We start from the raw sequence: 16,122 nt of genomic DNA on the forward strand, positions 1-16,122 counted from the left end.
CAACTCCCAATTTGCATAAGAGCTTTCCATTATTCAGATTTTCTTAAGATGTCTGACACTGTCAACTTGAACTGACTTTTTCTCAATTGCATGTATTATGTTTTCTTTTCTCCATATTGGTGAAAGTACCCAAGTTCAGCAATTCACGATGTATATCTAATGAAGTTCACTGAAATTGACAGAACACCGAATATTCATAAATTTTGACCATTATGTACGAAGAGGTTGGGTCTGTAAGAGACATTGATCATAGTCTTTGAAATCTCATCAAAAGGATTGCCACAACTGAACTGAACTTCAGTTGTGTGCTATGATCAAGGGACCCAACATGGCACTGAACAAGTATCAAATTTATGGCACACTTGTTATAGACTTTACAGTAGAAAACAACATTATTGCTGCAGGTTGTCCACATAGGATAAACAAATCAGTGCTGCTTGTACATGTTAACACATTAACCCCTAGTAACGACTTTACGGGGCAGGAGGTAGTAGCCTACTGCCGAGCTCTGTAGCGTCATGGTCATGCATGATACACTAAAGTGGGTGGTAGTATAGAAAAGTCGACAGATATAGCTCTACAATGATACCAAATAATCTGGAATATCTAGTTGCACTACAAAATACAGATAGAAAAACCTCATGTTTTGGACCCGACTTTTTTTTAAACCCAAAATTCGCCCATGGTTGGAATCTGATTTTTTGTCCGGATTTGAGACTTTTTGGTCTCAGATCAAAGGAAATCTGGTATGAACTGCAAACAGACAGACGAGCCTTTGCAAAAAGTAGGATAAGATGGGCATTTGGAATAAATGTGGTCTCCATACAAAAATAATGGCTCTGTTTAGCAAAAAAAAAAATAAGAGAAAAAAAACCCAAAAACAAACAGAAGTGCAACTTTTACCCTTCTGCTCATGCACGAGTCAAATAGCCAACAAAAAATGATGTTTCTAACACAACTAGGCAGTATGTTATTGAAAAATGACAGGGGATTTGGTGTTTTCAAGTCTATTCTGAAATAGCTTTCAAAATGTGTTTCCTACTAGATTTTTAGGCAAAAATGACAAAAAGCTCCAGGGGTTAATGTGTTAAAGAATTAAAGTTGTATTTATAAAATTAGCAACTCTATCAAAACTCTAGGTTAATTGCCCGTCCTAGGATGGGAATTTTAAAAAATATATTAAAAAAACGAAAAATATTGGGATCAACGAGTTTAAAGAAAATCTTTAACATAAAATACATATGTTGGCAAGATGGCTATTTTCACATCCCAATTGTTTATAAAACTGGCAGACATTTCTTTATGTTTACTGACATCAATCCAAGCCAGTAACCATAACAGTTAGCGTATTCATTCCAAATTCAAGGAATAAAGGAGTAATAATATCTTCTATGTCTCTAACATTCAGATTCAATAATTATTAGTGTTTATTTTATTTTTTTAAAGCAATTTAACATCAGGTATTATATCTTTGACTATAGTTACAGCTCAACATTCAATGGATTTGGAGTAATAACTGGTGTAGAATAAGCTGATACCTATTGCCATAATTTCAACTTTCTCACACTCTTCTGACTTGGAACAATTTTCATTTGAAGGATTCTCTGATGTACAGCAAGACCTTCCTGTTAAGGACTATCTATAGGGTATCATCTACAATTTGAAACACTTAAATTCAACCAATTTCACAATAACATTTTTGACAACTGGATTTTTCCATCAGTTCCTGGAACAAATTGAAAAGGAATTCACATTTGATTCATCCCAGTCCAATTGACGTTCAACTTCTTTAACATAATCATCTTGATTTACAATAATAATAGTGTTTGACTTGTCATCCTTTTTAATCACTATACTGTCATCATTCATTAGATTATATACAGATGTAATTTCGACCTTAAAAATATTACTATGATATTGCTTTATTTTGTTAATATCTGTTGTGTGATTGCGTATGTGTGTGTGTGTGTGTATATATATATATATATATATATATATATATATATATATATATATATATATGAATCACGTAAAAGATGACTTAATTGTGTTATCAAAAGGTTATTTGGGTGACAAGCTTTGGGATGACTTCTCCATCCACTCTGGGGCGACTTCTTCAGATATGTGGGGGCGAGTTCACCGCATACCGACGTAACTTAGAGAAGTGCAAGCGATGGATAAATGCTCTCACTTTCTGTCTCTGTCTCAGTGTTGTTTCTTATGGCAAATATTGCTCACCAATATCGTCTGGTATATATTTTAATGTTATCACGCACGCCATTTTCACAGAATGTTTGTCGGAGGTTAAGACGTTGTCAAGTCATGTGTTCGGTAGGCGGAGCGATCTACCTTCTGGCGTAAGGTCAATTGCACATGTTTATCAAATATAGTGGACTCAAATGAGAGTTGTAGTCATAGAAACCAGGAATTATCTGATGAGAGAGCTGACCCACTTTCTAGGGTTCCTGCAATGAATAGCACTCCTATGACTATGACCCCTATGCCACCTACAGAGGGCCCTACTAGAGATCATAGACAGCTCTCTCCATGCATGTGCAATACTGACCTGCTGCTGACTGTCATGAGCATGTATGTATTTCTAATAGATAATGGAATTTAGTATTTTAATACTAAACATGTTAAAATAAACACTAATTATTGCTATCTTCATATAATGTGCATTGTTATACTCTCCTTAAGAGGGCCTCAAGGGAGAATAGTCCTTGACTAATGAGTCACCCTCTATAAATAAAGCATTATTATTATTATTAGTAGTAGTATTATTATTATTATACAAACACTCCAGAAGCAAGGGGGCAAGATGCAAAAACAAATTGACAAGCTAATAAATGAGAAGGTTAAATTAGCTGCCCTGAGAGAGAAACCTTTGACTATCAGCAGACATTCACAAACCATTGGTCCTAAACCTATTTCTCTAAGTGAAAGTGTACAGACACATGAAGTATTGCCAAAAGAAAAGCCAATGCACATATTATTTAAAAGCTAAAGTCATGGCTTCTTATGTAATGAGTACTATGTACGATACAATGGTACAAATTTCTAAAGACAGTGGATTTGTTAGAGATGCCTCATGTACACATTGCATTGAATCTTCAATGGGCAGGTGTAGCCATGTTTGTATGCTTCTTTTTGCAATGCTGGACTATATTGAAAAGAATGGAACTGATGCTCAATCTTGCACCTCAAAATGCTGTGAGTGGAACAAGGACGTAAAAGATATAAGGACCCAAAGTGTGTGTCAGATGTGATTTATGAAAATATCAAGAAACGAAAAATCAGTGATGTTATACTGTATGATCCAACACCAGCATACAGTCGGCGAACTCCTCTGAAAGCTGTCACAGATCCGCTAAATGCTATTGAAAGCAACTCTACGTCATCATCAGAAAATATGTGGCAGTCCATCCTTTACAGGCAATATGCAGATTATGAACTAGATGCGGAATCAAAAGCACTTCTGTGTTGAAAAAGGAGTGCTCTTCTCCAAAACTATTTGTTACCAAGCAGCCCTTACCCACAGGAAATTGTAAAGGAGCAAGGAAGTGTCGAATGGTTTTTGGAGAAGCGAGTTTGGGTCACAGCCTCAGTGAATAAGACTGTGTCAACAGCAAGCAACCCCCAGTCTGCTCGTTCCATTTTAAATAAAATTTTGTGGGAGGAGAAGGCTTTAAAGTCTTGTGCAATGTTATATGGAATAGAGAATGAAACAAATGCATTCACAGATTATTTAACTAAATCTAGAATGGAAACGGAAGGATTTTCTGCTGTGAAAACAGGATTATGGGTAATTCCAAGTACCCAGAACTTGCTTGTACTCCTGATGGATTAGTTTTAGATCCTGGAGAAGAAAATAAGTATGGACTGCTTGAAATAAAATGTCCACAGATTCTTCAGGGAAAAGATATTAGGAAGTTTGATGAACAATTAACCAAGAAGCAACAAAGTGGCTTCTGTCTGCGAAGATCCAATGGACATATCGAGTTAAGAAAAAATCACGCATATTACTTTCAAATTTAAACACAACTTGGTATAATGGGACTTAAATGGTGTGAATTGTGGTATGGTCTGATATATATTTTGAAAAAATAAGAGTCCAATTTGACCAAGATTTTTGGGGATCACTTTCAGAAAAGTTAATTTCATTGCATCACAAATGGTTATGTCCAGAATTCTTTTAAATGAGAATTCCAAGAAGGCTGATGCCAAAGAGTTTGTGATAAATAGTCAGGACTGCAGGCAATTCATTTCATTTGGAAGAATCTTGACAGCAAGAGAACGATAATGAATCAATCAATTTAATATTGTACAAGACGACTAATACAAATTTAAAATAAGTATGTATTTGTGTGAAAATGTTTAATGAGGTACAAGATGATATTTACTTTGACATGTAGTGTGTGCATGTAACAGGCTGAAATGTGATTAATAATATTTTTTCAGTTACTAGAAAAACCAAGATACACTGAAAAACCGAAATGCACATGTATTTACATGTTCTCTCTGTATATTTTCCTAGTTATAGCATGCGTCAATTGGTCATACTTTATTGGACAGGTTGATCGTTCCGGATGGGAGGTGGTTTGACTCTATGTATGTATGTATACTACGATTCGCCATGTATAAGGTCTGTTGAATCAAGTACGACCAAGTGACATCATTACATGAATTGTGCTATAAATAGTTAAAAAGCAATTAATTTGTATCTAAATCATATAAATCATATTTTATTTCGCTTCATATTATTATTCAAACAAAAATAATAATTTGTGTGTGGAAACTGATAAATACAGAGACAACATGTAAATACATGTGTATTTCAGTGTTTATAGTAACCCATATATTTTTGTTTTCAATAAAAGTAACATTATTGTGTTTTTTCATAAATGCTGCATGTTGCTCTTTATAATTGACAATTGTATTTTATAACCTGACACTGTATTTTCTATTGCGATTTATATGCCAATAAAATTAAATTGTACAAAAATCAACTTCAACAATGATTTTTCATTTCTCATTCATGGCTGCCTGTAAATTACTGGAAGGTCATTGGCAGATACTCATTTGACAAGAGGTTCCTGGAAATTTACAAGACAAAAAACAACATAAACAATTTGAGTTATTATTGGTTCCAGACTCAGTGGCATGGTCTTGTGCAATAAATGAAAGCTTTTCACTCTTTCGATTGCCCTTTCCACATGAATTCGATGTTTAGCCACATCTTTGGTTAGTGCTTCCTCTTGTGCAGAGAAAACCTTCCTGTCCCTTAGAAAGGGAGGAATGATAAGTTCAACTTCAATCTCATTAAAAATGTTCTTGACGTTAAAACCCCGATCTGCCATCACAACATCTCCAGGATTCAAATATTTTAAGAATCCAGATTTAAGTACAATTTCCTTGTTAGAAATGGACCCTTCAAATGCACTGCTTACATACATTATTGCAGCATTGGGGGCAACAGCTATGAGTTCTTTGTAAGTTGAATGGGCTTTATAGCTGGAATAGAGGTTTCCTTGTCTTTGAAAATTGCTTGATCGCTGAACAAAAAATTCTGTGCAATCAATTATACATCTTAAATTCTTGTATTTTTTAAAGGATCTTTGCATTTTTTCCTTTACACGGCATCTCTCTGCAAACATGAAATCTTTCAAGGGTAAAAACTGGGTGTACAAAAACTGGACCCATGTTGTTATAATATTTGACACAGTAGCCTTGCTAACACCAAATCTATAGGCTAGGTCCTGATTAACAAGCCCAAGTTTAAGACACATCAATGTCATCAGTAAGGCATTTTTGGGTGACAGGCGACAATTTACACTAGAACTGACTTTCGATTTGCTGCCTTTGCTGTACCAATATTTCAAATGTTTGACAGCAGGGCTTATAAAGCTCCACAATGTCATGAGCTGGACCCATGACAAGCCTATATAAAATTTACATTTCTGATCATCATTTTCAACTTCTGATATGTCAAAGTGGATATGGCAAATATGCTGCTGTATTTTTTCGGATATTTCTATTTCTCTGCTTGATGTACTTGGTTGTAGCAAATGAAGCTCAGATTCCAGCAGTTTGTTCTCATTTTGTAACAACTTGTTCTCTATTCTTGAACACACATCATGTGGATCCCTGGATATCATTGTCTGGCATCCAACATCTTGTGTGCATGGCATTTCACTCACAATGACACTATCATATGTACTGTCATTATCATGAGAGCTGGTCATAAGTGGAATGGTATCAAGTTGTCTTGGAGAGTCCACATCTGCAAGAATCATCACTGGGCTACAAGCCAAATCAAGCAGTGCTTCTGCTACATCCTGTGTGTCCAATTTCAGCTGCTTCTTAGTCGACCTATTTATGTCTCTCTCTTTGGGTGGTTTTCTCTTGTTGCAGTAACGTTGAATCTGTAAAGAAAAACAAATCAGTAAAAGAAAGAATGGGATCAGAAATGGGAGACCTTATTCTAAGGTACACACACACAAACACAAATCAGTGTGGGATCCAATAATGCATGTGATACTCTAACTGCACAAGGTTATTACATCATCATAATAACTACAAAGTTTTGTGAAATACATGAAGCAATTAAGGTGTAGTCATAAAAAATGATAAGAAAAATGAATAGACAAATGGAAACTTATTTGGGTATCGCAATTTTTTTATATCAACTGGGTCTATTCGGAATGTAATCATGTACGTGCCAATGAAACAAAGTGAAACAAATGATGTAAATAATATACGCACTAGAAAACACCCACCCACATTGCAGGGTAATTTTATAACATGACAAACGTCTTAATAACATGTTATTATTCACATGCAGAGTTTCATTATGGCATGGTTATTTATTACACGTTTCTAAGGAAACGTTATGAGCAGTAGCCTTGGTATGTGTTACCTACATGTATACATAAACACTTACCTGTATAGGTGTTAAAGTCGCAGGCATAGGGTCGGGATGCTGCTCGCTGGGTCCATATCCACCAACGAAGTGAGGAGTACAAATAAACGTGTCCTTTGTGACTTTTTCAACGTCAAAGTTTTCCCTTCCGCAAGCTCCAACCCATCGACGACACCTGTCAAGATCTTTGTTTGGGTTTGGGAATGGAATGAAAGTAACTCCCTTCATGTGACCTTTATTTACATATCTAGAGTCACTACAGCAAATACCATAACAACAGTGTTTTACAACCATTACTGAAGCTTAAAAACAAATGTTATCGCTTAGAATACGATGAAAACAGCAATACAGTTTACTCACGGCTGATTCTATGTTTGTCTGAAAACAATATGGCTGATGGCGCAATGCCTAGCGGGTAAATGGCATCATAAGATATTTATAGCTGGCTGAACAACCCTGTATGGTCAGCCATATCAGTACCATCAATACACTTTGGGATGTGATTACTGTGGTGAGATCAAACATTCACCACAGGAATGCAGGCACAGACAGCCAGTACAATGCCATCAGTGTGGTAGCTTTGGACACAAAGCCAAAACTCACAAAAGATTTATAGAATAGGAAAAGGGCAATGAGGCCATCTCAACCCCACAGGAAGACTCTATTCAGCAGGAGGACCAATCTATCAAGGACTGTCATATACACCAGGTATCCCTTGTCAAAAAAGATTTAATCCTCTTGCTGATGCATGTTCTGAATGTGGAAACTTACCAGCTAATTGTACAGATTCAAATATGACTGATAGTTCAGATTTATACAATGATTATAAAAGTAGAAAATGCAGTTGTAGAAAAACTAATTTGTTATACAGTAATGATAGTTGTAATGATGATCACTGTGATCATAGTTTTAATACTTTTAATGTCTCCTTGAGTGCCTCTAATAGCATTAATATTAATCTCATGAATTTAGGAGTTTCTAGCAAAGGTTTACATATAGGTCATTTAAATATTCAGGGTTTTCATGGAAAGACTGATCAAGTGAAGTTACTGCTAACCTCTCCAAATAATAATATCCATTAGGTATGGAGCAACTAGTAATGAACCCACCAGAGTAACATTTACCTCTAAAACACTTATAGATCATATTTACACCAATACAAAAGAAAATGTTTTGAAAGTAATGGTTCCAAAGATTGGTATAAGTGACCACTTTGCAATTTTTCTAACACGTAAAGTCAATGGCAAATCAACAAAAACATAATATCCATAAATCCATTACTTATAGATCCTTTCAAAACTTTGATACTGTTAAATTCCTAGAAGATCTGAAACAGATTCCATGGAATACAGTCCAAATCTTTGAAGATATTGATGATGTTTTAGATACTTGGACAGATCTGTTCATCAGTATAGTGAACAAGCATGCCCCTTTAAAAAAACACACAGGATAAAGAAAGACCACCAGCCAGGCTGGATCTCCCCAGAAATTTTAGAGCAATAAAGCAAAGAGACCAACTAAAATCAGTAGGAAATCAAACTGAATATAGAGTTTGAAGGAATAAAGTTAATAAAATGATACATCAAGCCAAACAAGCTCACTATAAAAAAGTGCTTGATGAATACCAAAATAATCCCAAAGCTATCTGGAAAGTGTTTACAGGGTTTGGTGCAGGCAAATGTAAGAGTAAAGCTGAAATTTTATCCCTCAATCATGAAGGCATTTACACTGATAATCTAGCTGACATCTCAAATATTTTTGACAACATTTTTGTTCAAACTGCTGAAAAACTTAAAGAACCCAGAACTTCATCTGATCATCTGGAACTCAAACATTTTTGTGCTAAAAGACTACCAAACAATATAAAGTTTGAAATTCCTGAAATGAGTCCCGAATTTGTGTTGAAATATATTTAAAAAAATGGATGATTGTAAAGCTACAGGACTTGATATGATTGGACCAAAGCTACTAAAGGTAGCTACAACTGCAATTGTAGAGATTACAGCTTTCATTTGCGATGAAAGTATTAGGTCTAATAAATTTCCACAAACATGGAAAACTGCCAAGGTTATACCACTGCATAAAGCAGGAACAAAAGATGATGTAAATAACTACAGACCCATCACAACAAAAACGAGCAAGGCTAGATAGTGACAAACTCCAGGTTCTGTTTGACAATGTGAGCCTCAATATGACCTCTCAAGATAGAATTTTTGGTGTATTCGTGGATAACAATCTTACTTGGTCTATTCACATTAAACATATTTCAAAAAAGGTTAACACTTATCTTTGGTTACTGAGGAAAATTAAAACATACATTCCTCTTCAGTATAGGGTCATCTTTTATAAAAGTTATATTCAGCCATATCTGGACTACTGTAATGTAATTTGGGGTAATACCTCTAATTCAAACATAACAACACTTTTAAGACTCCAAAAGAGGGCTTGCCATTTAATTCTAGATCAAAGTATAGACAATTTTCAGGATGCAATGAATAATATAAAGGTTTTAACAATATATGAAAGAATATTTCTTAGAAAGGCCAAATTGATGTATAAAGTATCCAGAAAAGACATTCCTGTCTATCTAAGCAATATCTTTCACCAAAGAGATGCTGATGGCACTCCAAATTTAAGGTCCATAAGAAGAAAAATTTACATTATACCAAGACCAAAGAAGGAATCGTTTAAAAAAAGTTTTCAATATACTGGTCCACTGGTATGGAACAACATTCCCAGTGACATAAGGCAGGCTCCTAGCATTTCATCTTTTCACAATCAAGGTCTTAAATGGATGAAATCTTTAGAAAATTGAACAGTTCTATTAAAAAAAATACCGCCTGCCTTTTTGTAATTTTACATCATTTTCATAGCTGAATTTTTCAATGCAGGATTATCTTTTATGTTTTATATATGCTTATGTTTTAACTGATGCCTGTGCATGTGTTCCAGGCTTGATACTTTGAATTTTAAAATTACTTAATTACTTAGCGTCAAGCCAGACTCTTCACATCATGTTGTATATACTGTATATATTGTACATAACAGAAAGAAGGCCTCAAGGTAGATTAGTTCTGTAACTAACTGAGTTACCTTCTCTAAATAAAGTCTTTATTATTATTATTATTATAATACTTATAGTGTCCCATAATACAGTCATTAAGGTAAGGTCAGATTTGAAAATTTTGTTTTATATCTCACTTATAAGACGACTGCTACTCTGCATTATGCAAAATAATTCACCTTATAAATGAGTATAGACTACCTGAATACTGTCAACAATGAAACTAGAAAAATCAGCACAATGCAAAATAATGATGATGAATAAAAATGAAGTACAAACCTGATTCATAATTGAAAATGCCTTGTTTGCTACAAACAAAACAAAATAATAAAAATACTGGAGTTCAGCCCCCACCCCCAGTCTAAATATAAACATAAAACCATTATTAAATGAATCATCAAACCAGATGTTCTCTAAAATTAATGTGAAGTGGAGGTCACAAATAAATCTGGAGATGAACAGGGTGGCATTTACTCTGGCACTGTTCATGAATGTGCATAAACTATTCTTGAAGCATACATGATCAGTTCATCACTCGAGTTCATGAATAAATATTCATGAAAGTTCTACAACCAAGCTCATGAACACTATGAATTTTGATACATACATGAAGTTCATGAACACATTGATGAACTTAAATGAACCATTATAGTACCTTAAAAGTTCTAGAAATGTCATGAACTTGGTTCATAAACAATTCAAGCATTTTGATACACCACTAAGATATTTACTGAAAAGGTTTATGCCATCATATTCAAAAAATGTTCATAAAAATTCATTATAAAAACTTAGGATATTTGTGAAATATAAAAATGGTCAAGAAATTAAAAAGATGAATACTGTATAAAAGTTCAGAGAAATAATTTATTCAATTCTTGTGTACTTAACTGAAGTAGTTCTGGATTAATTTAGGTAAATATTTTCTGGCCAGCATGAACAAAATATACTTCCTATAAAAGCTTTCAATGACTTAGTTTTAACGTTTTTGTTAATTAATATCATGAACTACATCAATACAAGACACTGTACTGCATCTACTATAGGAATGTACATGTTCTTAGCTGTTTGGTATTGTTTTCTGTTTTGTAACATCACTATTTGGTAAATCAAAAAACTAAATTAGTTCATTTTTCAATTGTACACAATAATACACACACATATCAAAGTGATACACAATATGCGGAGTCGGAGTAGATGCCTTAGTGACAATAGGGTCTAAACCACTGAAGTCTGATGTTTTATCAATAAATTATGACATAAGTTTGGGACAGCACAAAATAACCTCAACTACCAGTATACTATCAAAATGTATACAGTTAAGGTTATTCAGTGTAACAGTGTTGTAAAAACATTTTGTCACATTTTATTGATTAAACGTCAGACACCTGTGACTATACTTACCGCTAGTTGGCTTATTAAAATAAAAGGGCAATGAAACCAGTGACAAAATTCTCCAAATAATATAAATGCCCAGTAAGTTAATAATAGACTTTTTTTAAAAATGAAGACAATGATGATCAGCGGTCATTTGTACACTAACTTTATCTTTCTTTCAGATCAGACAACAGAAAAGTAAACAGAGGAGAAGTTGGTAGGTTAAGGAAGAAAATTTGAAAACTGAAGGATCCTATGGCCAAAATGGAAGATACATTAAGTAGTGACTGCAGCAGCAACATGAAAGATTCAAACAGCATAAGTCGCAGACAAAGGCATTCAGTAACTTGGGGGAAAAAAGATTGGTAAAGTCGGGAGAAACCTCAAAGGCAGTCCCACGACATTTTAAAATTAAATATACTTGAAAAGTTAAACAGAAATGCCCCAATATCTCTATCTCATACAGTGTTGTAAAGAGTGTAAAAGAAAATGAATATTAACTGTCCATTTATGTTTTTTTTAATTGCATCTTTGAAATTTGTCAGAAATTAAAGACAGTTGTTAAGACAATATATGTTGCATTTTTCACTTTTACCCCCCCTCCCCCCCCCGTTATTTCATGATTCAGGAGGAAATGTTACTATAAGTATCTGTCATTTCTTTAGATAGATTAAATTTTTTTATAGGAACTGTTCATGAAAAATGATGGCCAATTTGTTAACGTTTATGAACTGTTCAAGAACAGTTTGTGAAATGTTGGTTCACAAACAGTTAATGAATTCAAAATTAAATGAACTGACCATTTTCAATTCATGCATATTCATGAACAGTTCATGGACCTAGTTCACGATTGTTTCACAGGTGAATAACCTATCCAACAGTCATGTCCTGGGAAAAGACAAATATAATTTAATTATGATGAAACAGAAATAATTACAGATTAACCTCCAAATAGAAAGGGTAATGTTATACAACATGGCTGATAAATGAAATAACAAGTGTCAAAAAATTTCACAAGACAGCTAATACTATGAACATAAATATGCAATGGACTGGGGGTATAAACTCTCTAACTGCAGTTAAGACAATTAAAGAGAAGATCAATGTCCAGTAACTGAATTAGAGAATATTCTCCACTTAGTAAACCTTGGAAGTCGATTACCTTCTAGCCTTTGCAGTGCAGTTGGCAACCTTGCTTGAAAACCAATCTTGGCAGATAGACTCTCAGTTATGAGCCATGCATGAAGGTGACGAATATATGGATTGTTGAGTAGAAGGGTAGCTCTGTGCTGACATAGCAGCTTCTCCCTCAGCAGTAGTTCACTGGGGTCATCTGCCAAAGGGGTCAAGGAGGAAGCCAAACCAATGCATTGGCCACCAGGGGGGCTATCAGGAAGAGCAGTGGCAATTCTAAACTTCAGGGATTATATTTAAAATGGGGGTGTGTGTGTTATTTTTTAATTCAGACAATCTAACTTCAGACTGAAGGTATCCACCACTCAGGCCCTCTGGACTGGAAATGGAGATAGAAAGGAATAATGTGCTGTTTTAGCCTTGTATCAAGCATGTCTATTACTGGCTTCTCCCACAGTTGAAATAGTGTCTCTGCTACCAAATGGTGGCAAAGGCCACCCTGTGAGGACCACCTGAACAAGTCTGGACTGGCTATCCACCAGGGCATTTCTCTTGATTTCTCATGCCCAGAATGTGGCGTACTGAGAGTAGTCTCATCCGAGACTTCCAATAAAGGAGGTTTCTGACATCCTAGAATAGAGAAACGGCATCAGTACCTTTTTGACATCTGTGGTGACCATGTCTTCTGTGGTTGATGCATCTTTGTCATTCTAGAGAAACATTCCACATCTATTTGATGCTGGTTGCTGGTATACCAACATCAAATACATGTTGAATGTTTCTCTATAATGATTCAGGATAGATTCTAACTAGAGCCCTGCAGAACTATACTCTGAAGCTTAAACCCTTTCTTCACTATGGACCGGTTTTCCGGTCTGGGGACGTGTTCTTCTCTAACGTTATAGTACCCAACTATATAAATTTTGGGATACCTCTAATAACTTCATACCTGTAATGTAGATATTATATTTGGATTATCTCATGAGTTTAGCTTGTATACAACTAGAAATATCGAACAAAGTAGGCACTTTTAACGAGTTTTCCGAATGGTGAAATTTGTATACAAAATGGCAGAGTTCGAAGAAAGTGAGTGAAGTGTTATAGATTTTGAATTATCAGAGGATTTTATCAATTTTGACCTAGTAAAGTTGGATGAAAATGACAGAAGGTGTCTGAAGAGGCAATGGAATGCGGTTGTGGGTGACAGTGATGACGATGAAGAGGACTTTGAAGGTTTTGAACCGAAGTGTACGCTACACGTAATTTTGTTTGGTCGAAGTTGGAAAACCAAAGAGATTTGCTTCAGTTTTCTGAGAGAGTTGGACCCACCCGAGTGTTAGATGGCTCCAGGAGAGCTTTGGAATATTTTCAAATATTCTATTCAGATGAAGTTTTTGGAAACATTGTCCACCTAACGAATTTGAATGTGATGATCAAACGTGCCAGAGGTAATACAGGTGTGTGGACCGATCTCACCTTGGATGAAGTCAAGGCATTTGAAGGGATTTTAATTTCTACCTGTCATAAACCTGAAAGAAAGACTTGTGTTGCTACTGGAATTTTTCATGAGTACATCTAGGGTCAATTGAACAAGTTTTGGGAACTTTCTAAGTTTTCTAATAAGTAAATAGATAATTACTTGTATTTTACCTGTTGTGTTACCTGTTTGCACCTGTATTTTAACAGTTGTAATAGATATGCAAATTTTAGTCAATTAGTCATAAAATTTGATTTTAAACCTTGATTTTGACACCTAATCCAACCAGATATCTTTAAAATTGGCAAAGTTATGTTATTTCAAAATTCATAAGTCATTTTGCTTTACAACTCTTAAGTTACTTAGTGTTGAGGACTCTATGCCCCCAAAGTTACTTAGTGATGAAAGAGTTAATCCTGAGATGCCAGTATTCAGAAATTTAGTTACAAGGTTTTAGGGCAGTGAAGTCTTCTGTGGGAAACTAAGTTTACTGCTGGTTTCAGAGTCCCCAAGACAAAGAAGTCAAGGCTAAGAAAAATGTTGCATGGGGAAAGAACCAAAAAGAATTTCCAAGCTGTAAAATAGCTTGCACTATCCTCCGACAAGTGAGGAAATTTATTACCACATAAAACAAAATTCTCAGATGGGATCAAATAATATTTCTCTTGGTTAAGGATTTTCCCCAGACTGGCCACTGTCTTCCATTAGTGAAAGGTTCAACCTTAGAGATACACATCTGAGAATGCTGTGCATCAACCAGTCATCAAAATGCTGATAATTTGGACCCCTGAAAACCTCAAGTGAGCTGCTATTAGATTAATTACCCTGGTATATGCTCCGGTGATAAAGGTTAGGCTGAAGCAAAGATTTAATAGCTGAAAGATCTGGTGAAAATAAAACTACTTTAATTTCCTGCAGGACAGGATGATGAGAATGTGAAGACAGGCATCCTAGGTCTATATATATATATATACTATTCAGTCATTTAACTTTTTTGGCATTCCTGACTGAGATGGATGTCTCCATCCCGAAACACTCTTCGCGAAGGACATTTTACCATGTAAATTACTAATAAATCGAAACTCCACCCCACCCACTTTTCTTGAAACACGGGAAGATCTGGGAAGTTAATAACATCTCAGACATTGGCTGTTCCTCACTCTCTCTATTGTGCACATCTTAAGATGGGTGTACCTTTTCTTTTAACCCTTTCAATACTACTGACCAGTAAAGTGGTCCAGGAACAAGAACTCCCGCTCAGCACTGTTGACCAGTATTAGTCTCACACACCTGTCTTGTTTTGACAATAAATTCTCTGATTGGTTAATGTCTGGGATTCCCTTATAGTAAATATTTAATTTGCACATTGATTCATTTGCAAACTATTTGGATATATTCGGACTTTAAGGTAGGTTCTTTACAAAGGTCGTTGTCTGATAAAAAAAATGGAAATCTTCAAAGTGGCCTAAGTACACATTCAAAAAGGCAGACTTGTCTTATGATGAATCAGAATTATATGGGGACCAAAACATTGAAAATATTGACAATTTTAATCTTGTAAAGATAAATCAAGAAGAGAGAGAACGTATACAACAAGAATGGTGTGATATTGTTGGCGATAGTGATGACGATGAGGAACTGGAAGGTTTTGATCTTGCCGATGTGTATGAGACACCTGAATTTTGTCAGGTAGACAAAATCTCCATTGGAACGTAACATTCACACCTTTTCTGAATGTGTAGGTCCAACACGAGTATTTGATGGATCAGAAACACCTCTTGAATATTTTCAGCTATTTTATAATGATTATGTGTTTTCAGAAATAGAAAGATTTACAAAGACCAACACACACCTGAAGCGTGTGTGAGTGTGATTTGGATTTTTAACGTAGCTTTAAAAAAAAAATAAAGTCATATTTTGCTACGATGTCTTCAGTGTGGCAGCTTACAGTGATGTCTAGCACTGGGGCATCATGCTGCAGACATGTAGCATGATGTTCCAACCAGTCACATTATCCTGCCACCAGGCCAACCAGTCCTAACACTAACCTCTTAATGCTGAGCGCCACATGAGAGACTGACCCAAATCAACACAAATGTGTCTGGAATCATGTCATGTTATCAGAAATAAAGGCATTTTATGACCTGTTGA

At 35.1% G+C, this 16,122-nt stretch overlaps 2 protein-coding genes and 1 pseudogene across 2 annotated transcripts in view; 1 reads left to right on the top strand and 2 right to left on the bottom strand.

Moving 5' to 3' along the window:
• LOC149795310 (meiotic recombination protein REC8 homolog) overlaps nt 1-16,122 on the bottom strand; it is a 128,893-nt gene that overhangs the window by 63,956 nt on the left and 48,815 nt on the right. The gene's annotated exons all lie outside the window — the stretch shown is intronic.
• Nucleotides 2,958-5,009, top strand: LOC149795312 (uncharacterized; annotated as a pseudogene).
• Nucleotides 4,364-7,310, bottom strand: LOC149795313 (uncharacterized). The gene is made up of 2 exons (XM_089965065.1): nt 6,944-7,310; nt 4,364-6,425 (listed from the first exon to the last, which is right to left on the bottom strand). The coding sequence occupies exons 1-2, from the start codon at nt 7,214-7,216 to the stop codon at nt 5,079-5,081; spliced, it is 1,620 nt and encodes a 539-aa protein (XP_089821191.1). The 5' UTR covers nt 7,217-7,310; the 3' UTR covers nt 4,364-5,078.

The sequence above is a fragment of the Sinohyriopsis cumingii genome, chromosome 7, assembly GCF_028554795.1.
Source record: "Sinohyriopsis cumingii isolate HCF-2022 chromosome 7, ASM2855479v2, whole genome shotgun sequence".
Taxonomy (NCBI): domain Eukaryota; kingdom Metazoa; phylum Mollusca; class Bivalvia; order Unionida; family Unionidae; genus Sinohyriopsis; species Sinohyriopsis cumingii.